The sequence below is a fragment of the Alternaria atra genome (genome assembly GCF_907166805.1).
Source record: "Alternaria atra isolate CS162 genome assembly, contig: 25, whole genome shotgun sequence".
Classification (NCBI taxonomy): domain Eukaryota; kingdom Fungi; phylum Ascomycota; class Dothideomycetes; order Pleosporales; family Pleosporaceae; genus Alternaria; species Alternaria atra.
In genome coordinates this window covers 8,475-35,043 of record NW_025091323.1, presented here as the reverse complement: position 1 = coordinate 35,043, position 26,569 = coordinate 8,475, and the positions used below count along the sequence as shown (strand labels likewise).

Sequence of the window (26,569 nt, the reverse complement as noted above, 5' to 3'; positions counted from 1 at the left end):
TGTGGGTAGGCGGCGATGAGATGTTGTACAAAGGATTACAGTTCAACATAGCCCACTTCGGCGGCATGGTGGACGGGCTAGCAAACAAGAGCCGGCGGTCGTTGGTGGAGGAGTTGTTGTTTGGCAACAGCAAGGCTACCAAGCCCATACCCAGCGTCCCCAGGGAGAGCATACAAGACAACTCGACCAACGAGCGGTCCAGATGGATTTTTTTTAAAAATCACTGCACCCGCATGCCCGTAGGTGGCGAGAGGTGGTTGTTTGAGCGGGTGGGGAGAGACGCCAGCATCGGAGGCGGGCTCAGCAGCGCAAGGAGATAGAGGCGCGCAAAGCTGAACGACAACGCAAGAAGGAGGAGAAAGACCACAAAAAAGCTGCAGAATTGCCCCAAAGTAGTAAGCGTAAGGCTATAAAGCCTCTGGCGAGGCCAAAGAAAAAGCAATATGGTGGTGCGGCTGCGCTTTGTGGTGTTCGTCCTGTGGAGCCGCCTCGGGCAGCCCCCACTAAGTTAGCATGCTCGCGTAGCGGGGTAGGCCAAGTCGCCCTTCGCGGCCACGGCGTCGCCATAACGCTTCAGTAACAGTGGGTGCTGCCTCTGAAGTGCTGGCGGGTTGTAGTACGTGTCAGGCTAATTTTTACGTGCGATATACTGCGTTGCTTCCAAAAATTGCAATACTCGCTGTTGTCGTGTTTCCTGGTGTTGCAGTACCCCGCGTGCGCTGCCCGGATAATTACGTTATTAAGCCTAATGTTGAGAGCGCCGAAACTTCTATATATTTTGTGAATACTTTCCCTTCCACCTTTCCCCTGCACTCAAAATCCAGGTGTTCAAAATATCTGGGCAAATCCTGGACAACAACGGGGAGGCAGACACGAGCCCCAATCCAATAGGAATCGATTCAAGGAGACCTCGATCATGAAGCGATGAGCCTATATTCCAATCTTCCTCTTGATTCGTCGAAAAGCGAGATCCGGTTGATCTCTCTGCACGACAGCGACGATGAGAACGCTCTCCTTTCTGGGCAGCTCGAGCGCGCCACCTTGAATGATGACTACTCTGCCTTGTCGTATGTCTGGGGCGATGACCACGACCGACGTCCAATACAGCTCAACGGTGTTAACACCACCATTACAGCCAACCTAGAGAAGGCTCTGAAGCAATTGCGTGCCGAGAAGAAGGCTACAAAGATTTGGGTTGATGCAATCTGCATCAATCAAAGAGACAACACCGAAAAAAGCCACCAGGTTCAGATGATGGGCGAGATTTACAAACATGCGAACATACGGACGGTTCTTTGGTTGGGTGATGCGGAGAATGATAGTCATGAGGCGCTCCAATTAATCGCCACCGCGGATGCTCAATTCTTCGTCGATTACGACCCCAGCGCCGCGTCACCAGCACTGCAGGCTTTGAAGATTCTGCTGAAGAGGGCGTGGTGGAAGAGAATGTGGGTCGTTCAAGAGATGATGCTTTCCCCAAACCCCGTTCTCAAATGTGGCGCCGACGAAGTAGATTTTGAAAGACTTGTCATCTTCAGGAACCTGCACTGGGAAGCGCAGAGTGCAGATCTTGAGCGATTCCAGCCTCTTCGTAACCTTTGGAAAGAGTGTCCGTTTACACCTATGCTAGAATATCATCGTGTGAAATGGCTTGATGGGGAGTTGTCGTTGTGGTTGATGGATGTGGCTCCGTTTCAATGCAGGTATTTGAGGGATAAAGTTTATGGACTTATGGGCCTGATTCATCCGGATATCAGAAAACAAATTACTGTTAGTTACGACGAAGAAGCTGTTACTGACAAGATGGTGTTCATTGAAGCAACATGGATCTGTTTCCATAGGGAATTACTGATACCGCTTCAGTTTGGACAGGTAGAGAAGAATACCTCTTTGGGACTTCCATCGTGGTGTCCTGATTGGAACTCAAAGCAGACACATGTACCCTTAGTTGGCTTCGAGTTTGCTCCATACCCAGTAACGAGCTCTTTTCGCCCCCCAGCTGACAAATGGCTGTTCGGAGGAGAAAAGGAGATAAAGCCTAGGTTCGCATTCTCTGGGGACAAGGAGACCCTTTTTCTCCACGGATTTGTCGTTGATACAGTTGATTTTGTCAATGGGGTTGGGACTGAAGAAACACCAGAAGTGACCGTTTACACTGGAGATGACCTCGCAATCCAAGCACAGTGTCGGCAGGAGAGATTGGAAAGCACAAAAAAAGCCTGTTTGAGGTGGGAGGAGCATATTCGAACATCCAAATCAGTCAACTACTTGGATTCTGACGGTGGCTACGAGGAAGCCTTTTTTCGAACGATAGCGGCGAACCGGACTTTCAGCCGAGAAGCGCTCGATTCTGACGTGAAGCCCATGTTCGACGCTTGGATTGGTCGAGAGATTGCTTCCGACGGTGCCTCATCGTCGACAACAGTGGAAACGAAAAGAATTAAGGACTATAGCAATTCCGTTGTCAGTCTGTGTGCGAAACGGACTTTCATAACTACAACGACTGGATATTTTGGTCTGGCACCGCAGATAACAAAGTCAGGAGACTTGGTATGCATCGTATACGGAGCAGATGTAGCTTTCATCTTACGCAAGCCCGAGCCCGAGCTTGGAGATGTACCCGGAAGCTTTATCGGGGAGGCTTATATTCACGGGATTATGCAAGGAGAGTATCTGGAGAAAGCAAAGGTTGAAGACTTTACAGCCTTTTGGATGGAATAATGACGTACTTGATCCCCCTTTGCAACGAATGCAAGAATCTGCTCGGTCGCGATTTCGATGCCGAGGGATACATATACCCCTACTTCATCCTAAGATACATGCTTACTTCGGGTCAACCCTCATCCCATTTGTGGGCCAATCGGCCAAGAGCTCGGTCCCATACTGCCTGCCTCGGCTCTGGGAAGCCCCGTGTGATAGAAGGGCCGTGACGGAACACGCAACAAATGGTAGGCCCGAGTACGCGTAGGAAGGACCGCGTCTTAGTCGTGTCTAGTATTGTAATGCGCCAACCTCTTCGCTCCATCATAAATCTCGCACCGGCGACCACATCCCGTCCCTATACTACGCGTTTTAAACCGTTCCCCATCTCACTATAGATTTGTTTACATTCGTACCCTAATACCAAGTTCTAGTATGCAAACCCTGTGCCTGCGCCGTCGCGCCCCTGCATCTTGCCAGCCATATCAAGAAAGAACACGCACGCGAGGCAACCCGCAATGCCGGCCTCGATTTCGCGATGTCTCGAGCAAGTAGACCTGCCATCACTCTTGCCAAGCACCTTCAAGAGAAATAAGACCTTCTTGACCCGAGAACTCACGAAATCCCGCGACCGTCGCCCACAGACCCGCCTCTCCCAGATCTAAAACTCTTTCGCGGCTATCAATGCACCCGCTGCAAGTACGTGCTCTTAATAACAAAGTCGTCCCAGGAATCTATAAAGCGGCACTTCGGTAAACACCGACTGCTTGCACGGAGAAAAGGACGACCTAGAAAGTCAGCGACTATACCAGAAGAAGACAGAGGGCCAATGTTCAAAGAAGTCTATTGCCAGCGCTTTTTTATTTCATGCCACCAAAGCTCTTTTTTTGTCGTTCATGTGCCGTCTTAGTTGCATAACCAAATGGCCAAACCGCAGACGCGCAAGGTAGATCTTCGGGCCATCATCAACGAGCAACTTCATGCTGGTCAACTCGAGCAACAGGTCATCGCGCAGACGTACAGCAGTCCAGTCGCAAAGACGGAGGTCTCCCCTTGGCTTGAGATAACAAGGTAGCCCCGCTACTTTGATGGTCTGGACATGACCAAGGTGGCGCCCTTAGCGTACGGGCCCAATCCCGTTACTAAGGCGGCTCTGGTCATCATAGGAGAGAGTTTTGATCGTATTATTGAACAGGCTTACCGGTCTATCTGCGAGGACCGAATTAGCGTGTTCGACCAAGCCAAGATCAACAGTTTCATATCAGATCGATCAGCTAGGCAAGATCGCATGATTATGATCAAGCTCCAGAAAGGAACGTTTCGGGCATACAAGGGGTTATGGAAACGCCTTCTCTGCTTTGTATACCGTACCAGTCTTCCTAGCCAGGAGATCCGGCTCCTCCATCGATCTACTAATGAACAACTCTGTCGACTAGATCGGACCATGAATCTTGTCAGCGACCTCCTGCATTTAAGAAGCCTAGGCGGAGATGACAAAATCTTCAAGGACGAGGAACACGAGGTGGCGAACGATATGGACCAGGCATGTTTATTACTATGCATCTCCCTCCTCGACCATACTTTGCGAGGAGATCATTTCGAAAGTGTAGTGCTTAGCTTCCTTGCCGTTCTGGGGATTGATGAGACAACTGGCAGTGTCTTTCGTAGCACGCAAAGTTACTCGCCAGACCTTTCCAAATTCATCAAGATGGCACAGATGCTTGTTGTGCAGAGGGCAGTTACTGGGATTGAGAACGGCGAAGCAGAACATCCATCTGATCTACTAGATGAGATGAGAGAGCGCTTCATGGTGCGAGGCACTCGGACTGCCTTTGATTGGGCCTATCGTCTTCGCTCGTACGCAAAGAAAGTAGCTAGTAACACGACAAGTCTTGGCTACATAATGTGGACCGAGGACGCGGAGACAGTCACATATAGAGACACCAGGCTCAGCATGGGCTCTCTTCGAGACTTTGTCGCTATACAAGTGGAGCGAACCCAGAGAGCGTTGGAAGGTCTCCTCCTCCTGCATCCAGAAGAGCGCCGAGAGGATGTTGTCCCCAGCGTCTCACTCCATCGTCTGAAAGATGACCATAGCAACAATCAGAAGGGTTGGAACTTCCTTGAGGATCCACGAAATGCAGACCAGCTTCGTGACGGAGACGACTGGCTGTTTAACAGAGTGCTTGATAATGACCGGCTGAAGGACGAGATGGTGAGCTTGACACAAGAAGAGCAGGTGGTTTGGAATAAGAAAGCTGTGCAGGCATACGTCTCTAAGCTTGATCAATTCCTTGAGCAAATGCTACTCCTCATCCATGTCACGTCTGGACAGCCTGCACGTGGTACCGAGCTTTTGTCTCTGCAACATAGCAACACGGCGCAAGGGCACCACAGGAGTATATTCATTGAAGAAGGCTTGATTGGCACGGTCACGTCTTACCACAAGGGATACAACATCACCGGATCCACCAAGATCATCCACCGATATCTTCCTAAAGAAGTCAGCGAGCTACTTGTGTACTACCTCTGGCTGGTTCTACCCTTCTCGCAGAAGCTTGACATGTTAGTGTAAAAGCGTATAGCATCACCTTCATCCTTTCTTTGGCCTAAGGGGATTGAGAGCTGGAAAGCAGGGTTGCAAACAGATAAATCGAATTCAAATCTATCCAAATCAAATCAAATCAAATCGGGTAAACACTACCCAAATCAAGTTAAATTGCAATGCCCAGATTTATTTGGATATTTGATTATTTGGATAAGCCCCGCAGATGAGGACTCGTCCAATCACTGTCCGCCGTCTGCTCAGTTGAGCCAGCCAGTTTGCGTACCGTACGGCGGGTTTGCTTTTTATCAGGGACATAGCAGGCTTGCTTTTCACAAGCACGGTTACTAACTATAGAATATATGTCGAGCCTGTGTCGACCATGCGCGAAGAGTGGCTCGGCCAATCTATCCTTCTATTCCACCGTCCATCAGAAAGCCCAGCACTCAACCTGCACCTTTACCTTCAGCTACGCACGATGAGTACACAGCGTGGATTGCCACTGCCGATCCAGGCGACTGCTTGGTGGATGATCCGATCCAGTATTGGCTTCTCCGAAGACGCCAGTATCCACGTCTGTCGCGGATGGCAATCGATCTCTTTTCAATTCCTGCGCTGTCGTCCGAGCCGGAGCGAATATTCAGCCTTGCAGGACATATGGTTACAGCCCAGAGAGGCCGACTGCAAGCGGATATTATAGGAGCAGCTCAATGCCTCTCCTCGTGGGAGAGAAGTGGGGCTATCCAAATAACCAAATAGATCCAAATCGATCCAGATCAAATCAAATCAAATCAGATCGGCCATGAGTCTAACCAAATCAAATCAAATTGAAGGTCCAAGTTGGTTTGATTTATCTGTTTGCAAGCCTGATCTTGTCTGTCACGTATCCCAGAAGCATTTCGTCTTGCTAGAGAGTACTCACTTTCTAGTCGTATTCTCCTAATGCAAACTTAAGTCTTTCAATGGCTCTCGCTCCGTAGTCTTTCCTACTTGGATTCGTCCAACTAGCGCGATAACGCGAAGCGCCCTCGCACAAGGCTTCTTATCGATCAGCAGAAGCGTCAAAGGCTGTTTTAGGAATTCCAAAAGTGGCGTAACGTGCTAATAGTGGATTACATTCGTTTGCGATATTAATATAGCTGTATGCTGTGCTGCATCGTGAAGTTGTTTGACAGCTATCGGTTGGTTGGTTGATTCCTACACCGTTTCAGCCATACCTGCGCACATGGTTATAATATGGTTACTTGGATAACTGGTCAAGCAGACGTTAGCGTCCCAAGGTCTTTTCTAACCAACCAGAGAAAATCTTGTTACTAATGATATCTGTCCGATTGGCTGAAAAGGGCTTTGGTACGCTAATGTCTGTTTAACCAGTTATCCAAGTAACCATATTATAACCATGTGCGCAGGTATGGTCGGGACCGACTTGGTGGATAGATAACACGGACCACTTTGGGCGGTCCAGCGCGGAACAACCTTGTTACATTGTCGGCGATCAATACGCTCTGATATTATAGATCACGACCTTACTACAGAACCACCATACATACTCCTTGTAGCAGACGTAAACGACAGTTAGGTCTTCTCTAATCAAGACCGAAGATAACATCTGTTGCTAGCACGATGACACTGCTGCTAATCCCAACGATTTATCAAGTGGGGGTGCGGCTGAGATGCGTAGCCCCGTCCAGCTTGCTGAGCAACACGTCAGCTGTCTGTAGCCTGATGACCGGCGTCCTCAGTGCCGCAGATGCAGCGGCGTTCACTGTGTCCGGCTTTTCAGCTGCTGCCCGATCGTGGCGCGAATACTTGTCAAGCTCATACCCCGCTGTTACGATTCCACAGCGTTCCTCCTTCGCAAACGCTCTGGACACTCAACAGCAGTCTCGTTGATGTAAGTCATAGAGGCGCCTTTCACTGTGTTGTCCATTACTCAAGCATTGCTTTCGGACACCAAGCGCGTAACATACGTCCGCCAAAATTATTGTCAACTCCTCATCATGAGTGGCGCCGAGGCTTTGTCTGTCATTGGCCTCATTTCAGGCGTGATTTCAATCATCGAAGCGACTAAAACCGTATATGATGCCGCCAAAGACGCGCAAGGTCAGCCACAGGCATTTCGTCAGGTGGCTGCACGGCTGCCACTCGTCGTCAATATCCTTGACAACGCCAGAAAGAGAGCACATGCGCTCGATGAGACCGCGCAGGAGGCATTGGAACCAACCTTAAAGTCGTGCGAAGCCAAGGCTAAGGCCCTCCAGAAGATATTCCAGAAGGTTGTTCGAAAGGATGACGACAAGTGGTACGATCGATACAAGAAAGCCGTAGGAGGTACACTGGGAAACCAGGGTAAAGTGGAGCAGTTAATGGAGGGGATACTAAAGGACGTCCAGGTTCTTGCATACGAAAAGCTGACAGGAACTGCCAGCGATGCCGAAATGGAGGAGATCAAAGAGGCGATCAAGCAAATGAAAGATATGCCTTCCTCTCTTCAGGAAGAAACTGAAGATGCTCTTTCTCAGCATCACCAGGGTAGCGGCGACAATATTGGAGCTACAGGGGGGGCGACCTTTAACCTCCACAAAGGCACTGGGGATCAGTATAATAACGACATTAGAGGGGACGCGCATTTTCGCAGTAAGAACTAGAAGCTATTAAGTCTACGTCTGAATCTGATGGGTATGATTAGTCAATTTATCTGATTCGACTTGGAAATACATCCAAGACTTGTTCGTAACTGATCCACGTGACGACAAGAAGCAGAAGTTTCGGGTGCGGGACTGTGTGGAGAACTTGCAGCAGAAGCAAGCGACAACGGCTGAGTATCCGGACAAGACCGGACAGTGCCCAGAGCTAAACCGAGCCGAAGGACCAATTTTGGTGGAAGCTACAGGACTCAAACAGTATGAGTTGGCACCCTGCTGTATGACAACCTAAGCAACATTAGTATTTCTCTGCTCTAACAAATCAAAGGTTCCGTGAGGTCCCTAAATCCGAAGAATTTGGAATCGAATGTTCGATTCGACCATGGGCATGTGCAGGCGATAAAGCTGCCTCAAAGTGCCGAAAACATCAAACAGTGTAGTTCGGCCAAGACAACCAATACGAACTTAATGCAGAAGTTGGTGACCAAAATTGGAGACTTAAGCAAAGTTCAGGACTTCGCAGGACTCAAGTAAGCCACACATCACGGCGCCAATTGCTTGGAACTTTAGCTAAAATTTGTGTAAAGAGCGCACCTACAAAGGAACTTCCAACAAACGGGCCATGAAAAGAAGTTTAAGGAGACCATTCACTTTCCTGTCAAAACTTTCTGCATCTCGGGGTGGCCGACACCTCAGGAAATCGAGGCAGTCAAGGAACGCTTTCTTGAATTCGTTGCAGACAAAGATTTCTGTTCCGCTACACGTATAGGTTCCTTCTGCGAAAAGGATAGCGATCAAAGTCTAAACGAAGACAGTATTTTCAAAATCCCCGTAATTCAGGGGGCAACGATAACTTCTTCACCGTGGTCGTTTTTCGGCAAAGTTGAGATACATGAAAAGAAAGAAGAAGAAATTGGGATCTGGCTGAATCCCTTGCTAGATGCCGAATTCCATGTAAAGATTTGGAACATACGGGTTGTCGCAACAAATAATATCGCACGGATGACTTTTGTTCATTGGGGTACCAACCAGCTATACGTCGAGTTTGACATGGCCTGTTTTAAGTTGAAATGAATAGGGTATGGTAACCTCACTCCAGGGGTGGCGGAATCCCGGTATGACTGCGGGAATTATACCCTACTTGCGTTGCTGCTAGAGGGCTGCAGAGTTCGCGTAGCGGGCGTTAGCGTCGGCTGCTGAGGAAAAGGATGAGCTCTCACTAGAGCGTAGACACTTATACATACAGTATTACGTTAAAAGTTCGGTTCGCTAACAACCGAATAGGCAGAGTTGTTAACAAGCAAATCAATCAAATGGTGAGGCCCTTATTTGCTTTAATAGGAGCGTAACCAAGTAATTACTTAGTGTTTATTTATGTGATGGGCTGGAGCCCAGTTGGTGAGTCCTCGATGATATCTCGGTCACGTGCGCGAGGCGCACTGTCTACAGAATCCGGGTGCCCCCCTGAGCACCCGGATTCTGTGCAAGCGAGCCCGGCAGAAGGTTATCCCGAGCCGCCGCCCCCTGAACGACCTTCAGAACCCTAGCTACCTGTAGTTCTCTTCTCTATCGAATACAACTCCAGTATACCTGTGCGATAGCTCCCTGAGCGTAGCCCCTTACACTAGGTGCTTAGCTTAGCACCTAGATTCTGCTAATTAGCTAGCTAAGGCCGAGCGCCGCACGCACAGGCCTTACCTATAAATTCCTCACCGCCTTTGTATTCTGCTTCTGTTTCCTTACGCAACGTCTTGTATTACACCAGATATCGTACGTAGCCACAATTAGCGCTTTTAGTAGGCTCTTAAACGCGTGCCCGTAGCATCTGTAAGGGGCTGCGCAAAGTATGCCGATGCCTGGTAACAGGATTGTATTCGATAACGAAGAAAACCTATCTATGGTGCTGCGATATCTATATACGTTTAGCTTATCGTTCGCGTAGCATCTTGAAGCTTCTAGAATGCCGAGGAGGCTCCGAAGGTTCCACCGAGGATCACTATAGCATCCGGGCTCTAGCCCGTTACAGCATCTCGTGACAGAAAGGTTCAAAACGTCATCAACAACACGAGCGCCGACATGGACCTCGTTCAAAGAAACCGCGTCAAGACTCTCGATGCCCTTCTAAGCTCAGGTCAAGCTCAGGTGCTTAATGAACTTCTTGTATGGGTTGCCGGCTTGAGCTATCAACCCTCCACCAAGTTGCTCGAAAGCGTTCTTTTTCTCACTTCTGGCGAGGAATTCCTGCTTGCAGATCAGATTGCTACTACCTACTCGCCTGTGCTCCCGATTAGCAAAGAGGGTGATGTAGGATTCAAAGATGGCCTTCGAGACATTCTATCCGCAAGCGGTACCTCCGATTCCGAATCCGCACTCACTCAGTTACATGACGAAGCGATCAGTGCGGCCGAGGTCGACCTGTGTCGCCGCGGATACTGATGCTGTTGCAGCATGGCAGGCAATTGAACCGTACCAACTGCCGCAAGTCTCGGTAGCCGACACAGGCGTCCCAAGTGCTGGAGATACTACAAAGACAAGCGCTGAAGCATCTTACGCGAACGGTGTCCCGACGACACCAGACAAGAAGTCTGAAGTTGACTCAGACGCTTCTTCATCAACTACAGCTAAGACCAAGGCGTACATCTCAGGATACATCTGCGACGGAGGCTGCGGGACAGAATGGGAGAACGTACTAGCCGACTGTCACGTCTGCAAGCACTGTCTCTGCGTACAATTCTGCTCAGCATGTTACAAGAAGCTCCAAGCCGGCGACCTACACCCTCTGATATGTAACCAAGACCACAAGATGCTCTTTCTACCGCCGTTTGACTGGGATGCATGGCGTACCATGCCGACAGACATGATGATCATGGACAAGCAGCTAGTTCCTCGCCGGGAATGGGTCGACAGGATTCGCAAAGAGTATGATGTACAGCAGGAACAGATTGACATGACGAAGCTGGAGAAGGCGAAGGAGCTGAAAGCTGCCAGTGTCATTGCAGTGCGGTGGCGCAGCAGGTTGAAGAAGATTAGGGATAAAAACACGTCGACGGCGCCTACACTTCGACGAGTGAAGACAGTCTGGTAGGTGGTTTGCGGGATGGACGCACAGGATTGTGGTCTCATGTATATTGTGCGTTCTACTACGATCCGGTCTCCTACATTTGCTGTTTTCTTACAAAAGCACTTCATACCGAGGATTGTTTGCATCCCATTCACTTGCTCGCATCATATTTTCTGATAGTTTGAACATAGATCTAACCAAGCCTCTCCGTCCAAGGTGGTTTATACGTTCCTCGGGGATCGTAACTAAAACCATAATACAGGACTGCCGCCGTAATATTGAAGAAAAGGAAGTACATCGATAAAGCAAAATCCATCGTTTCGAACCATCCGGCTTTTTCAGCGCCAACTTGCCTAAACGTAAGCGAAGCCCATACCAGACAGGTGGTGGCCCAAACTGCAATCATGAACGGCACAAGAATCTAACCCAGGGCGCTAATGACATTCAGCCCTATCCCAGGGCGCTAATGACATTCAGCCCTCCATGTCGTTAGGGTATTATTTTAGTTAGTGCTCAGATATCCAGATTCCGGCGTAATTTTAGGTACGTAGGCTCCATGGCGTTACATTTAGAAGCTGGTGTCGTTAGGTTCCCGCAGGCTGATGTGTCCAAAACTTAAGTATGTTAATTAGCGCATCAAGTTGCACTATGCGTCCGATTTGCATACCCGTCAGGTGTGTAGTTAATAGTGTTAGGGTTTGGTGTTCGTAGTTAGGGTTAAGCTAGTGGGGTCGCAGGGATACAGCAGACGTCAACAGTCTAGGGTTATAACGCTTTGCGAAAGACCAGACTCACCCTTAGCCGAGGTGACCGGGACCCCCGGAACACACCCCGCCACCCAACTTTACTAGTATAACGATGCTGGCTAGGTCGCGCAGCACTTAGTATTGTTAACCAGCGTCGTGGATCGTTTTTACAGCTCAGATTGTACTTATATTTGTCATTTCTGGTGTTTTTAAGCTCCAAAATGTCGCCCGGGAGCGGAAAACGCCTTCAGCCAGCACTTTTGCAATCAGTAGTCGATCATATTGCCGCCGGGGAGAATAATTCCGAGATTTCTCGAGCGACTGGAGTTACCCGCAAATGTATAGGCAAGCTTCGAGTGAGCTTGGAGTACTGGGGAGTGCCATACCCGCCTCGAAGTGTTCGTATTGGGCGACCCGCGACTCTCCGGCAGCGCCATCTCGACGCTCTTAAGCAGTACTTGCTTGGCCGACCGCAGGCATACTTAGAGGAGATGAGGGACTGGTTATATGACGAGTTCGACATCCAAACAACTATTTGGACGGTGTTTCGGGCTCTTGAGAAGCTTAAATGGTCAAGGAAACTCGGTTCGAAACGCGCAAAAGAGCAGAGTAGTCCTCTCCGTCGGGTGTACGCTGCACGGATCGCTCAGCACTACACTGCTGAGATGATCGTCGCGGTTGATGAGAGCGCTTGCAATGAGCGTACGGGAGATCGGAAGTATGGTTGGAGTCCTATTAACGAGCCCGTGGAGCTCGTGTATAGCTTTAAAAGGTCAGAAAGATGGTCGCTGTTGCCCACGATGACGGTGGACGGCTACCTCAGTTATATGATCTTTCAAGGCTCGATTACCTCGGGAATCATGGAGCATTTCCTCGAGTTTGAGGTGTTGCCGCACTGCAATCCTTACCCAGGTCGCAACTCAGTAATAGTACTTGACAACGCGTCTATACATCGGTCAGTAAGAGTTCGTGAGCTTTGCGGGCGAGCTGGTGTTGTACTGGAGTACTTGCCGCCGTACTCACCAGATTACAATCCGATTGAAAAGAGCTTCAAGCAGCTGAAAAGCTGGATAAAGAGAAATGCGAGGCAAATGGAGTTGTTCAACGGCTTTGATTACTTCCTAGAGTATGCGGTACAGCGAGCGTGTTGTAATATTGACTGCAGAAGCTGGTTTCTTAAGTGTGGTTATCCGCTAGATTGAGGTTAGAGTTGAAGTTGAAGTTTAAGCTCAATATTGTAGCGTCGCGGTTTTCAAAGGTCTCTAAGGTGTTGCGCAACCTACAATCACGATTGTTTTTCCTAGAAAAAATTGTAGCTACATCTACAACACTATGTCAGTCTATTCTGAAAGCACAGCTAACTTGAGCAGTGTGGGAGGCTAGAAATAATGGGGGTGGGCAGGCTTACTTGGTCGAGCAGCTCGCAACTTTATGAAAGATCTTCAATATCGCTACTTGGCTCGTGTACGCGATCTCGCTGCTTCGCAGCTTCAATACGCTCTAGGTCTTGCTCAGTAAACCCATCGTATTGCAACCTCCATCGTTTCGCTGCATCTCTTAACCGAATTAAAGCTCCGATCGGAAACTCAGTTTGCTCAACCCACAGTTTCATTGAGCAACCGTTGTCCGTATTGTCGAGCAGGATGTTGATATCCAACCTCATTACTACGCAGACGCTGCGATACATGGTTTTGATGTAACTGCTCGCGAAACCGGACGTACGCTGGCCCGCCCACCAGTCGAAGAAGTTCTTCGTATGACGAGAGATTTCTATCCAATTGGTATACTCGAACGGCTCCCATGATAGCGAGCTTTCCGGTTGTTGAGCTTGCACAAAAGCCTGGTTTGTATGCCCGGTTAGCTGCTTCAACTGGTTGACAATAAGCAGTTTCGTCAAGCTCGCGATCTCGTTATCACCACCTCCACCACTATCAACAGCGCCCCGTCGCCTAGATTTCTCAGCATCAGCGCGATCCTTAGCTCGCACAATAGCCAGGCGGACGTCGTCGGAAGGGTTGTGGACGCTGCCTGTTCCACCAGCAAGCTCGCGCGCCCACATCGCGATGATATTGCCATTAACTGGAAGGTGTTTCTCGAAGCGATCTGGCTGTCCTGGAGTGCGCGGGAGCCAGCAAACGTATGGGTGATTGCCACAATTCGCATCTTGACACCTCCACTGATCTCGTATAGCCATCGCCCACCCAGACCCAGCTTGCTCAGCTGCTACAACACCAGCGAGACCTTCCTCTTGTATCACCGTCGCCGTACGAGCTCTCGCCGGCGCTGGACGAGCTGCCTGAACTGGCGTATTGTCAGCCAGTATGAGGTCGAAATCTACATAAACGGGCTCAGTACTGTTTACGTCAACGCCCTTCACGACGTCCTTAAAACCAATCCAGTTAAGTATTTCGTTGCGCCGCAACCGCTTGTTTCTACGCTCTTTTTTGGCCTCCTTCCGCGTATATACAACCGCAACAAGGCTGACAACTATGGCAACTCTAGGCAGAACGTCCGCCAACACGCCATCAACCCAGTCCCAGGTGCCGGTGGACGTGAGCCGCGACAGGCGGATCGCTGGGTCGCAATCACAGGCCTGCGCGATCGCATTCCTCTCTAGGTCACCCCAACAAGCTCGCCAGCGTACGTCGAGCATTGGATCAAGAATAATTTCCTGTTCTGGTGTTGCGGGCGTAACTCTAGTCTCTAAAACAGCGTTTTCAGTGTCAATTTGAGCATCTCTAGTGCCTCCAACAGCGTCTGCAACACCAGTTTCGGCCTCGTCGTCGCCCTCCGGAGCTTCAATATCGCTGCGATCTTCATCGTCGTCGCCTACAATATCATCAGCTTGCGCGTCGATTGCGGACTGCGTGCAGCTAGGCTCAAATAGTGGGAATCTTGAGCTCGCGCGAGCGTTGCGGGCGGCGTCAAAGGTGTTACCGCCTTAGCAGTACCTCGCGTAGGCGTAATATTGGCTTGCGAAGGGTTTTCTGAGAGCGCCTTCCGCCTTTTAGATGCTCGCGAGCTTCCTGGAGGTGGGTTAACACCCTGTTCAAATGGCTGAGTTGCATAACGCTGGCGTTTGGCCATTGGATTAACGATTTCCCGCTCAAAAACAAGCTGACGATAACTTCAACTTCAAAAAATCTCGAAATACTCTAAAAACTGGCTTGCGAGCAGCCTTACCAGCCCCAGCCTTATCGCAAACATCGCTATACAGCTTATTTACAGTAGCGATCGATGATCCGACGGTTCCGGTTACCTCGGTTAAGGGTGAGTCTGGTCTTTCGCAAAACACCCATACCGTGCCCGTGCACTCAACGCGCCTGTTCGGTCAACGCGCCGCAGCACCCTCATAACGATACTTACAAAAATGAGGTTATTGAGCCACACACAAAAGCTGTTATTATGAGATTTTTTGGTGGAGTAATCTATAGACCTATGCAAAACTTTCCATCGTTACAGTTTTCTTCGTGGAGCAATTTTGCGGCCGCGGCTGTTGTATTTTGGTGGAGGTGTTGGTGTACGAGCCTCAGCAACAAGACTACGCTGCGCAGCCACTGCACCACGCTTTTGCTTCTTGTTTGGTGCAGGAGCTTCTGATGCCTTGCGCTTGCCCCTTCTAGCTAATTGTATAGCTTTTTGAGCGTCGTGGGCTTCTTTATCCTTGCGTCTTTGCTTCTTGCGAGCATCGATTGCCTTACGCTCTTCTGCGCGTTGCCTGTCACGCTCTTCTTTCTCCACTGCACGCCGCGCACGCTTTGCCTCATCTTCCTGCTGCCTAAGAATGCGATTATTCTCTAATCGCTGCTTCCTAGTAAGCTTTTCTGCCTCCTGTTCTTGTTGATACTTCTCAAATGCTGCTGCTCGCGCGTCTGCCTCACGCTTGGATGAAGGAGACCACCACTTCGCACTTCCAGGCCTGTTGAGATCGCGAAACATCAGAGGCAAGGTCTTGCCTTGATCCTTCTGCTTCTTCTGCTCCCGTAGAGCCTCTCTTGCTCCAGCGAGCTCCCAATTCCGGAGTTCTAGCTGCACGTGTAGCTGGTGGATGAGTTGTTCTGCAGCTGCCAGCTCAGGACCTGCATCAGGCCTTGCAATTGAGCGCAACAACGCTTTGGCACTAAGCCAGTTTGGTGAAGTTAGGGCAGCAGAGACTGCTGTTTGTAGCGGAGGTGTAGCTGGAGGCTCAGGTGTTGCTGGCTTGAATCTATCAAGGACTTTGGACGCATCTTGTGGGAACAAACCAGTAGCGGAGAAGGCTTTCTGCACCAACTCTACACTGAAAGTCTGCTGCCACGCGCCCCAGAATAGCGGGAAGAAGTCGCTCTTCTTCACCGGCACCCATCCATGAGTCTTCTGAGTTCGATTATCGAGCGCTGTAGAGTAGTTGGTTGACAGCGGCTTGAAGCACACAACGTCTAACGGCTGCAGCGTGTGGGTGGCGTGTGGCGGAAAGATTAACAGCAGTATCTTATGAGAGTCGCAGTAGTCGATAAAATCCTTTGTTACGTGGCTGCCGTGGCCGTCAATGATGAGCAACCTCCACTTTCTTCGAGCCTTCGGCTTGGTGTAGCGCTCAAAGACCTGGTCAAGCCATGTAAGGCCTAAGTCATTATCTGTCCAGCCATTTGGAGACGTCGTGAAGTGTATTGAGTGCTTTTCTGGGTTGATTGAGCTGACCCAGCTGGCCTGTACGGCTCTGCTGGCTGCCGCGTATATGATGCATGGAGGGAGTGTTGAACCATCAGCGCAAATCGTTGCCAACAGCGTCACCCACTCTCTGTTGCCATCGTGGAATGACTGCTTGAACTGCTTCTTGCCGTACAGCTTCTTATCAAAGATGCGCTTGCTCTTGCCAACGACTCCAATAGCGAATCCCTTCTCATCCATATTGTATGTGTGCTTAGCTTCCAGCTCGTACTCAGCAATTTTGCGGTGCGCAAGTTCAAAATACAGGCGACATTTATCACCAGAATCAGCTTTATGGCGGGTGCCCTCCATGGGGGTGGTCCACGCTGTTATGAGTACATCTTCGTGTCGGTGGAGGAAGCGAGTAACCCAGCTATCGCCAGGCTCATAACTAAGTATTGGCGCTGCGAAATTCTTGATCATCTGCCTCGTGGGCATTAAGTGTCGCTCTGTGAGTTTCCGTATATACTCTACAAGCTCCACCTCATCGCGTGGGTGCATGGCGCGCCTGTTGAGTCCTGCGTCTGCACGCGACGCGTGAACGCCCTGTTGCCTCCGCGTCAACGTTGATCTCCAAATATCATGTTTCTCAGCTAATTTTGTATAGGAAATATCTTCATCTGAGTCTGCTTGCTCAAGTTCTGCAAGGGCTTCTTCAACGGTCATGGTGGCGTTGAGGTGTAGTGGGTGCAAAGATGAGATGATTACTATGTTGGGGTGCGCGTTGACCGAACAGGCGCGTTGAGTGCACGGACACGGTAGCGTTGGGGACAAATCTCATCTTGGGGACAAATCTCAGCAGCCTTTTCACAAACTCTTTACAAACTTTTTAACTTCGCAAAATCAGGTCTCAAACTTGACGAATCAGAGGCTAGGGAGAACGAATTTGTAATATAAATTTCGTGTTCAAACTCTTTAAATCTCTTCAAAAATTCAACTTAATTTCACAGCCCCACATACAGTTGGAAACAGAATTAAATTCGAAATTGCCTGCGAGTCAATCTACGACACTGTAGATTGGCCCTGCGTGTCTCGGATGAAGTCTGGCTCAAACATGACACCGCAAACCCCAGTTTTCTTTCTACAACGGCTCGTCTTCCATCATCTCAGTTCCTTCAAAAGAGGCCGTCAATCTTTCCAATGGCTTGACAACGTAGCGAAAGAAGAGAATTTTCAGCTCCTCGTCACTTAGCCTATTAAAACCATACTTATAACCAACGCACATTCTTAATATGTCGCAATACTTAGTACCCACTCGAAATACCAGGTCAGTGTCCACCTCGCTTAAAACCTTCTTGCGTAGATCCCACGAGCTCAGCTTTCCCCATTTCCTAGAGACAAAATAATCAAGCGAGCGCCAATGTGCAATCTCGAACAACACCAGCCCAAGGCTGTAGACGTCGTAATAAAAGCAGTACTTGTTCGTTGGCTCGCCGTGGTACTCAGGATGCTGGTAGATCGACGGCGGAGCTACACCAAGACTCTTTATTAGGCCGCCCTGGCGAGAGTACTCGAATCCGCCGACGAATGGATGAAGCAACGAGGTCTCGTCAAAGAAGATGATATTCTGGCTGCTCACGTTTCTATGCAGCCAACCAGTGGCCTGGAACTCAGAAAAGCAGGCGACCAGTTTGCTTGCGAGCGCCAAACGGGTTTCCAAGGGCGGAGCTCCGCTTGCCAGGCGGTCGGAGAGCGATACAAACTTCACTGCAAGGGAGTCCCCGCCGCTTGTGGTGTCGGTTGAGGTCACTGGAGGGTCGAAGACGAAGCTGAATGACTTTCGATCCGTGAAGAATCCACGACAATGGAGTGCACAGAGCCCAGAAGGCTGTGGTTGCTTATGGAGACGAGCAGCGAGTTCTGCTAGACGTTCGGAAATGCGTTGGCGAACGATGGAATCTGCACCTGACTCATATAGTCGCCGCTCTATGAAGACTTGCTCCCCACCAAGGCGCGCAACTATTCGCGATCCGGCCTCCTGGGAAAGAGACAGGTCCAAGTGAATATTTTGCATCTCTATGTCCTTCCATAGAGGCTCGTCAACATTGGGACTGCCCTTGGTCGTCCGCTGCAGCTCAAATACTTTCGGCTCGATTTCCGGTCTCTGCTGAGAAAGGCTGCCGGTTTCCAACCGTAGCCCAAGAGCCTTCTGGCCTGCAAGGGCATATAGATGCGGGTAGGAATGTGCCGAGGCATTCTGGATTTCTGTGAGCAGTTCCGCATTCTCGGAACCAACGAGCTCCATCTCCCACTGCCGAAAGTCGTTGTCGCTCTTTGCTCTCTGCGACTCTTGGAGAAGCGAGATCAAGGAGTCATTGAACCGCCTCAAGTCCCCTACAAGAATTTCGAACTTTGTCTTATCAGCAACTGCCCAACGCAGCGACTTGAAAGCGTTCTCGACCGGCTCAAGGGATTCGGAAAGGGTCTGTCGGATGTGGTGTCGTTGCTTCCTAAACAGCGAGCTCTGCAAAGCCATCTCGGCTGTCCCGTCGCCACCAACGGCAGGCTCTGCCTCCTTCAGATCCTCTTTTTCAGAGTTTGGAGAGATTTTGGAGATATCAAGACCGTATTGCGTTCTCAGCTTCGCGGAATCTTGTAGTGTAGTTCTCATTTCTTGGAGTATCCCAGTGATGAGAGACGCTATACTGTGCAGCGACGGCTTTAAGGAGCCATCGCTCACGCCTGAATTGCGGCCCCAGAGCAGGAGCCGTACTTGTTCAATGACGAGCTCGAGAAGATATTTCTTTGAGACAGACCCCCGTTTATACGCAGTGGCCAGAATATGATATGCTTGAACGCAGCCTGTAAACAATTGACCCGCGAGGGACAGTATGGCAATAACCTCAGCCATGCCAGTTATGAAATAAATAAGCTGTTGGCTCTGCACAGCGACTCTGAATCTCGCAGAGTCGGGGAGAGAAAAACTGGGGGCATCAGATTGAGGCAGAAATTATTAGGCGAACTCAGACCATGAGCAGGCCAATGACAAGATTGCAGTGACATCAATTCCGTCACAATTACATCGCGTTCTTAGGTTGCACGGGATTGGCTCGACCCCGCACAGAGCCTTGCGGCTGTGCCAAATCATTGTTGAGATGGAAAGAAAAGCTGAGATCTCTCCTTGGCACGGGTCATTCCGATATTCGAGAGGCAGACTTCCCTGTGGCCCGTCTCAACTCTTAGAAATGCAAGCGGCGAACCCACGCAGTGTTCTATCCCAAGGAATACACTTCAGTTCCTCCCATATCACTCCTCAAGCTACGCATGGCAAGACCGGAGTCTTCTCGTCGATTTCAAACCCTGCCCCAACAGCCGGGCGCGGCAGCAGAGTCGAGTCCACTGGGGGCAGCTCAGAATGTTGCCGCGTCAGCATCGAGCAAGGCTAGAGCTCTCCAGGCTCTTCTCTTGAGGACCTCTGACACGATTGGAACGGCCCTCTTCAGAGAGGACAGCCGCATCATTGATCAAAGCGCCTGGCTAGACGAATGCACTGTCACCCACGTGGGGCAAGGCGGATCCTTCCTCGTCCGACGGATGGAACCGAAGTCATATCCGCCTCCAAACACCGTCTTGACAGATCACAAAGTATTTATTGTGAAGTCAATCAGCGTAGATGCAGAAGTGTCCGACGACTCGACACTCTGGGACGCGATTGATATTGAAGTGAGGGCCCTGTTACACCCGCCCTTTCGCTCTCACAGAAATATCGTCACCTTGGTTGGCCTCATCCTCGACCCGTACCGGCAAAGTGCCACATATTTCCCTGACCTCGTGCTAGAGCATGCCACTCATGGATCTCTTGCGGATTTCCAAGCCTCCAAAGATGACCCTCTGCCAATGAGGACCAAGTTGCAGCTATGCTTGGACATATCCCGCGGTCTGCGCATTCTTCACGAGTGCAATGTTGTGCATGGCGACCTGAAAAGCGAGAACGTGCTCGTTTTTGATGATGGAACAGGAGGATATCTCGCGAAACTTGCTGACTTTGGAAGCTCCTTCCTTGAAAGCAGCAATCTTGCCACTGCGCTAAAGGTGGTCACTAAGCCCTGGGAGGCGCCCGAATATGCCACAACAATGAGTGCTGAGTCTTTGAAACTGACCGACGTTTACAGTTATGGCCTTCTTTTCTGGAGAACTGTGATGGATGGCAAGAATCCCTTCACTTTGGCACCATTATGGCTGACCGACATTCGGGCCATGGACGATTGTAAGCGGAATAGCCATTTTTCGCACAAGGCTGTAGAGGTGCTCCAATCGTATATCCCATCTTCTGTGTATGAAGAACTCGACGTCTGCAAGTCAGTGTTTGACTGTACGCTGCAATTCGATCCACGTTACCGGAATATGGATCGAGCATATGCCATCCTTGAGCGTAAATTGTCGGGGACAGAGAACCAGTATGTTGCCTCGTCTGGTTTGTCCGGATGGTGATTGATTCGATATAGATTTCCAGACGTGCGGTCCCTAGCAGGCGCTCTTCCGCAAAATGAAAACGTTCAGCCGGTGACGTTACCGGTAGGCGATATCTTTGTGTAACCGTGAAAGTCTTTCGCTGACGCGCTACGAACAGGACCCTGCTTTCGACATCTACGAGCTTAGTCACAGGCTTTCTTGGGACGTACAGGTTCAATTTGTAGAACATTTTGAAGAGATTGCCAACGTACCAGAACGCGCAGCTTCCTCTCAGTCCATGTCTGTAAGAGGGGCTAGCTTTGCGCTCTTCAGATGCTACCTTCACGGCTTCGGGGTCATGGTCGATGTAAAACAAGCCTGCTTCTGGCTTACGAAGGCGGCTCAAAAGGAGCAAGAAATGGCACTGCCATTACTATGGCGCTTCCACGATGCGCTGCGTTGCCCACTGACGATATCTTGGCGCGAAGTCATGATGATCCTCAATCTCGCGGTGTCACGAGGGTACAAAGATTGCATGAAAGACATGGAACGCATGTGGGAAACATTGACAGAAGAAGAAAGGGGGGAGGCGGGGAGGCCCTGGGTCAAAGCACAACAGCTATACCGCACATTTGGCTGCGGTGCGGGACTGACGTGTTTTCTTGAGAGAAATATCCGACAGAATTTCCACATATTCGATCCGGAACAGCTGGTTCAAGAGCTAGACGCGAGTCCCCAGTCAGTCAGTCAGGTTGTTGTCAATAACTTGGGCCATGGCATTCTTCACTACGCGGCTGCCAGCGGCGCAGTTGAAGCCGTCGAGTTACTCTTGGATGGCTACAATTGTGATATCAACAGCCTTAGCACGGATGGCGAAACCCCACTCTATTGTGCTTGTCGCTCAGGCCATTTCGAAACGACACAGGCACTCCTACACCGCGCGGCCAATCCGTGCCTCGGCACCCATGCTGGAGCAACCCCTCTCCACTGGGTATCTCAGTTCGATGAAGACAAAGTCAGACTCGTCGTTGATGCGCTAAAATGCGCAGGAGCGAACCTCGAGGCGGAGGGTGGGGTACCAAATTCGGGTCCGGAAGGGATTCATAATCCCGCGGGAACGGCACTATTACGTGCGGTGGGGAAAAACAGCCTAGCAGCGGTTCACGCTCTCCTGGCCGCCGGGGCGGATCCATTAGCAGGCGGGAGGCTTACCAGCCCGATTGCATTTGCTGCTCTTCTTTTGCTCCCGTCGATCTTGGATACTCTTCTCACATATGTCGGAGCTTATCGGGGGCCGGATTCGCTGCTGGACAGGCTACCACGCTTGGACGAGATTATCGGCATTGGCAGTGCTCGAAGCATGCACATTGAAAATCGTGTGACGCTCTTGGGACATCTCTTTCGTTCCAATGTCTTCGATACCTTTGCAATTTTTCGACGTCTTCCCCTATCTTTGTGGACTCAGAGGGACTGGCAATCGAAGCTTAGCACGGCCTGGAATACTGGCTACGAGGATATCGTGGAAGCAGCTTTGTACCATTTCCCTCCAAGCTCAAGCCAATTAGTCGGCCCTCTTCAAAAGGCAGTTCTGAGAAATCACGAACCCATGGTCAAGATACTCCTCGACTTCGGGGCAGATGTCCAGATCCCTTTCGAAGACAGTCAGGGTCGGAGATTTACGCTCCTACAGCTTCTTTGCCAGAGGCTACCGAATATTAGACAAGGTATCGGCGTCGCCAAATTCCTCATTGATCGTGGCATTCGGATCGAAACCGCATCAGGAGGCACGTGGCCCGCTCTCTCGCTTGCCATTCTGGCGCGAAATTTTGATTTGGCAGACTTCCTGCTCACGCGAGGCGCCGATATCAATCGAATTTTGGAGACGGAATACGCTCTGCCCGGGCTCCCGGGGCCCATTAACGTGACCATCTTTGGACGTGCAGCGTGGATCAAGAAGGAAGAGGACGTAGGTTCTTTCAGATATCTCATAGATAAGATCAAGTCCCAAGACACGCCACCTTCCTCCCGTCCATCTTTCTTCATCGGTTCGTCCAATGCAATCACCATCTTCCACGCCGTGGCTATGATTTCATCCAGATCCTCCCCCGGTGTCATTGGCACCGCTACGAGAACCATGATGGATCTCCTGCTTGCGATACGAGAGTTCAATGTAAGAGAGAAGCTAGACCACGCAGGAGAAGTGGGGATTACAGCGCTCCATGTTGCAGCGATGTCCGCCAACGACGAAGCTGCAATTGCACTGCTCGAAAACGGGGCGGACCCGAACCTCATCGCCATGGGGCACTTTACCGCGCTGGACATATTGCTCCTCACGCCGCGCACGGCTCCGCTTGATGCCCAAGCCGCGGCAGCTTTGAGGGATCGGATTTCGATTATTGAACGGAATATTAGAGTGTGTGGTGGTAGAAGAGAGACACTGGGAAGCTCTGCACAGCAACCGCTAGTGTGAATTCCAGGGAAGAAAATACCGAGGAAGCCTAGGAACGCGCTAATGACATTCGGGAACTGGGAACGTTGCAATGTAAGTGCGCTCAGGTAGACAGCAAAGTTGAAGTTGGGACCAGGGAAGGCTTGGATGATAGCGAGCAGACCTCCCAATAAGCATATCAAATCAACTTAAAGCTTCAAGTTGAGTTGATTGTCGGCTCGAGTCGCTCTGATTGATTGTGAGTTGATTGTTAGCCTTTTGGAGCAAGTTGATTGCAAGTTCATTGTAAGTTGACTCAAAAAGATGCCAAGAGATTAATTATTGTACAAATTACTGCGAGAGAATATCCCACTCTTTGATGTTATAATCTCGTACAATTTGCTCTTCAGTCAGCCTACTCTCATCGCTGCAATATGGTGTTTTAAAGCCAGCTCTTACCCAAGATCTTACCAACTGAAGAGCTGCAAGTTGCTGGCCGCCAAGACAGCGACGCTTGGGCGCCATATTGGGTAATAAAACACTAGAGAACGCGTTGGAATACATGGCAGCGAACCGACAGGTTGGAGTACCAGCACTGACCTTTCTTGCCTTCCTTCGTACTAGTCCCGGATCGACTCCGCGACTACCCCTGCACTTACCCCTTTGAGCCATCTTGACTCCGTAACCTCCGCTGCCGTGCTGAGCCTCCCATCTCTTGCAACTGCTGCAACCACGGGGCGTAGCACTGATTCTAGTCCATGTCTCGTACGTGGAAAATCTACACAGGGAATCCTGTCGATCCTAGCTGCTTCACGTTGCAGTCTGGCCTTCCAGACCCCCCTTCTCTTCTCGCTAAGGCAGGTATGCGGGCAAAAAGACCAGTATCCTCAGGTTCATTGACTGCTTGCTTCTAGGTAGAAGCGAGAGAAACGCCGGACATTATCTCCTACCTGCCATCATATGGCTATCTGTTTTGCACGCTCTGCAGAAGCGCTGTTCCCCGAAAGGTGCTCTTTAATCATGTCCAACGACATCACGGCATCAGCAGCAGGCTGTCTACAGCTATACTTCGCCGATACGAACATCTTCCTGTAGCGCAGGAAGACTCGGACATCGTTCCACTTCTAAACGACACCCGGGTGCTGCCGTTCCTGGCGGCTCCTGTCTGGGGGTTCAGCTGCCTACATTGTGTCTGGCTCACGGTTAACTGGGGCGAGTTCCGGAAGCATTTAAATAAGACTTATAGTCTGAGGAATACAATAGTCTATAGGAAGGATGTTTCATGCTTCCTTCAACGATGGGTTGCGCACAGGAAGACTGGGCAATACTGGCGCGTAGACCACGCCCAGACGAACAGCGTCGAGTCTGTAAGAGGACAAAGCGGGGAAGAGCAAGTGGATGAAGAACAATCAATGCAGCTGGAAGAAGAAGAAGAAGAAGAAGAAGAAGAAGGTTGCTGCGACCCAGATTTGGCGGAGCTTCTCCGTATGGAGGAAGATGAGGAGCATCGGCTTGCTAATGAAGCCCATGCGAACGTATGTCTCCTGGAAAAATTAGAGCATGACGAGAATACGCGCTGGCTACGTGAGTGCGGGTGGCCGCGTTGGTTCGTACGCAGACCGCTTTATGTGATTGCTGCTACATCGCAGCTTCCTTCGCATAAGCACGAAGCCCTCTACCTAGGATCGTGGAACGACTCCGATTGGAGCAGCTGCTCAGCTACAGAGGCAAAGCTCTTGACGCTCGTTGAGCTTGCTAGTCGCGCGTTGGACAGATGCGAAGAGACCCTGTCGTCTACCTCGCGGGTTCTCTGCTGTTGGCTACGTAGCTGGGGTCCGCATTATTGCCCTATCCCGTTCGAGCTGCCAAAGCGACAAGCTACGCGGAAAAGATACCGCTCGTACTGCTACCGCTTCCTTTGCTATGTCTTCCGAGCAAGGCAGGTTTGCCTAGCACAGGGTCACAACGCGTACGACATCTACGGTCTGACACTTACTGCATCCTAGGCAGAGATGGTAGATACTATCTGGGCGGAGCTGGACAACTACTCGTCGAACGAGGCTGGGAGAGCCCTGCCGAATTCTTTGTCGCTGCTGCCTCCTCTATCTTCTTGCATTCTCGAAACCATCTTCCGGCTGCTCGTTCTCTTCTGGACAGACATTTCAATAGACGGCGATCCGGGCGTTAAAGCAGTCATTCACTTCTCTGGTGTGCTTGGGATGCACCCGTATAAGCTCACTCTCCGTACCGCGTACGACTATACACCGTATCTCTCAGCCTTGATCTGGGTAGGGAGGCTAGTCACACTGGAGTATGCGCTCCTGTCGCGAGCCTACAGTTCGTGGGACCCTCCCCTCTAGGCACGCTCGACATATCCAGATTAGGGGTCAAGACTCCTGAGAGAGATCCGGCCAAGGTATCTCCAACGCGGTACCTTCGCACCTCTTGGGTATTTTATCGAGCGCCTCCAACATGGCAGAGCTATAGCAAAGAGGGAAGGTGGGAAGACAAACATCTCCTGGTCGCCTGACGGCCAGATGCTCGAGATCAACGGATCCCAGATCACCCTAGTACAGTTGCGCTTTACGGTGCACTCTCTTCTGGATAGGATTAGTCGGGAAGCTCGCGAGCTGATGTTTTACTGGTGGCCTGATGTCGATTTGAATGGGATCAAAGGCGAACTCACAAGCTATCGATCGGGCTATTCATTTTTAGCGGAGCCTGAGAACAATCTACGAATGAGCTTTAAGCATCTTTACCGTCGAGCGTTCTCTTCTCGAGAAGGGAGGCTAGCACTGCAGGGCGATGGACGCAAGCGAGCGCTGGCGTATCTGCAGAGACGTGACAATTTCAGTCGACTCCTTTTTGCGGGAATCCACATGACTAGTGGCATGCCCGCCAGGGGCGAGGAGCTCCGCATTATACGCTGGGCGAATACTGTTGCTGTACAACGTAACATCGTGATACACAAAGGACGCATCATGCTACTTTTCGCTTACAACAAAGTGTCTACGACAGCGAATCACTCGTTCTACATCGTTCGAGTGCCTTGTCCCACAGTAGAGCGAGCTTTGTTCCTATACCTTGCCTATATAAGGCCTTTCACCGACTTTCTCCTTCGGCAATTGAAGCTCGTCGATGCGGAAACAAAGACGAATCTGCATCTTTTTACCTTGAGCTGTCATCCTAGAGGTTGCTTTAGTGCGACTGACTGCTCGAAGAGCTTAGAGCAGGCTACGCCAGACTGTCCTATTCGACTTTAGCTGAGTATCTATCGTCACGTCGCTGTTGCTATTAGCAAGAAGCACATTCCGACGTTGCTGGAGCCATTCGACCCGAACGTCCTAAAGGACCGAGATGGCT

At 50.5% G+C, this 26,569-nt stretch overlaps 5 protein-coding genes across 5 annotated transcripts; 4 read left to right on the top strand and 1 right to left on the bottom strand.

The window, feature by feature from the left end:
- Positions 1-924: 924 nt before the first annotated feature.
- On the top strand, positions 925-2,721 carry ALTATR162_LOCUS5065 (uncharacterized protein; the record flags this gene model as incomplete). The annotated part of the gene is made up of 1 exon (XM_043312682.1): positions 925-2,721. The coding sequence occupies one exon, from the start codon at positions 925-927 to the stop codon at positions 2,719-2,721; it is 1,797 nt and encodes a 598-aa protein (XP_043168617.1).
- Positions 2,722-7,245: 4,524 nt separating this feature from the next.
- Positions 7,246-7,893, top strand: ALTATR162_LOCUS5064 (uncharacterized protein; the record flags this gene model as incomplete). Its single annotated transcript, XM_043312681.1, has 1 exon — positions 7,246-7,893. The coding sequence occupies one exon, from the start codon at positions 7,246-7,248 to the stop codon at positions 7,891-7,893; it is 648 nt and encodes a 215-aa protein (XP_043168616.1).
- Positions 7,894-9,966: 2,073 nt separating this feature from the next.
- On the top strand, positions 9,967-10,975 carry ALTATR162_LOCUS5063 (uncharacterized protein; the record flags this gene model as incomplete). The annotated part of the gene is made up of 2 exons (XM_043312680.1): positions 9,967-10,288; positions 10,338-10,975. 2 exons carry the CDS (start codon positions 9,967-9,969, stop codon positions 10,973-10,975), a joined length of 960 nt encoding a protein of 319 aa, XP_043168615.1.
- A 2,151-nt stretch (positions 10,976-13,126) lies between these two features.
- Positions 13,127-19,237, bottom strand: ALTATR162_LOCUS5062 (uncharacterized protein; the record flags this gene model as incomplete). The annotated part of the gene is made up of 4 exons (XM_043312679.1): positions 13,127-13,998; positions 14,053-14,526; positions 15,609-15,726; positions 17,642-19,237. The coding sequence occupies 4 exons, from the start codon at positions 19,235-19,237 to the stop codon at positions 13,127-13,129; spliced, it is 3,060 nt and encodes a 1,019-aa protein (XP_043168614.1).
- Positions 19,238-19,650: 413 nt separating this feature from the next.
- On the top strand, positions 19,651-23,248 carry ALTATR162_LOCUS5061 (uncharacterized protein; the record flags this gene model as incomplete). The annotated part of the gene is made up of 3 exons (XM_043312678.1): positions 19,651-20,783; positions 20,832-20,901; positions 20,957-23,248. 3 exons carry the CDS (start codon positions 19,651-19,653, stop codon positions 23,246-23,248), a joined length of 3,495 nt encoding a protein of 1,164 aa, XP_043168613.1.
- Between the last annotated feature and the right edge of the window lie 3,321 nt (positions 23,249-26,569).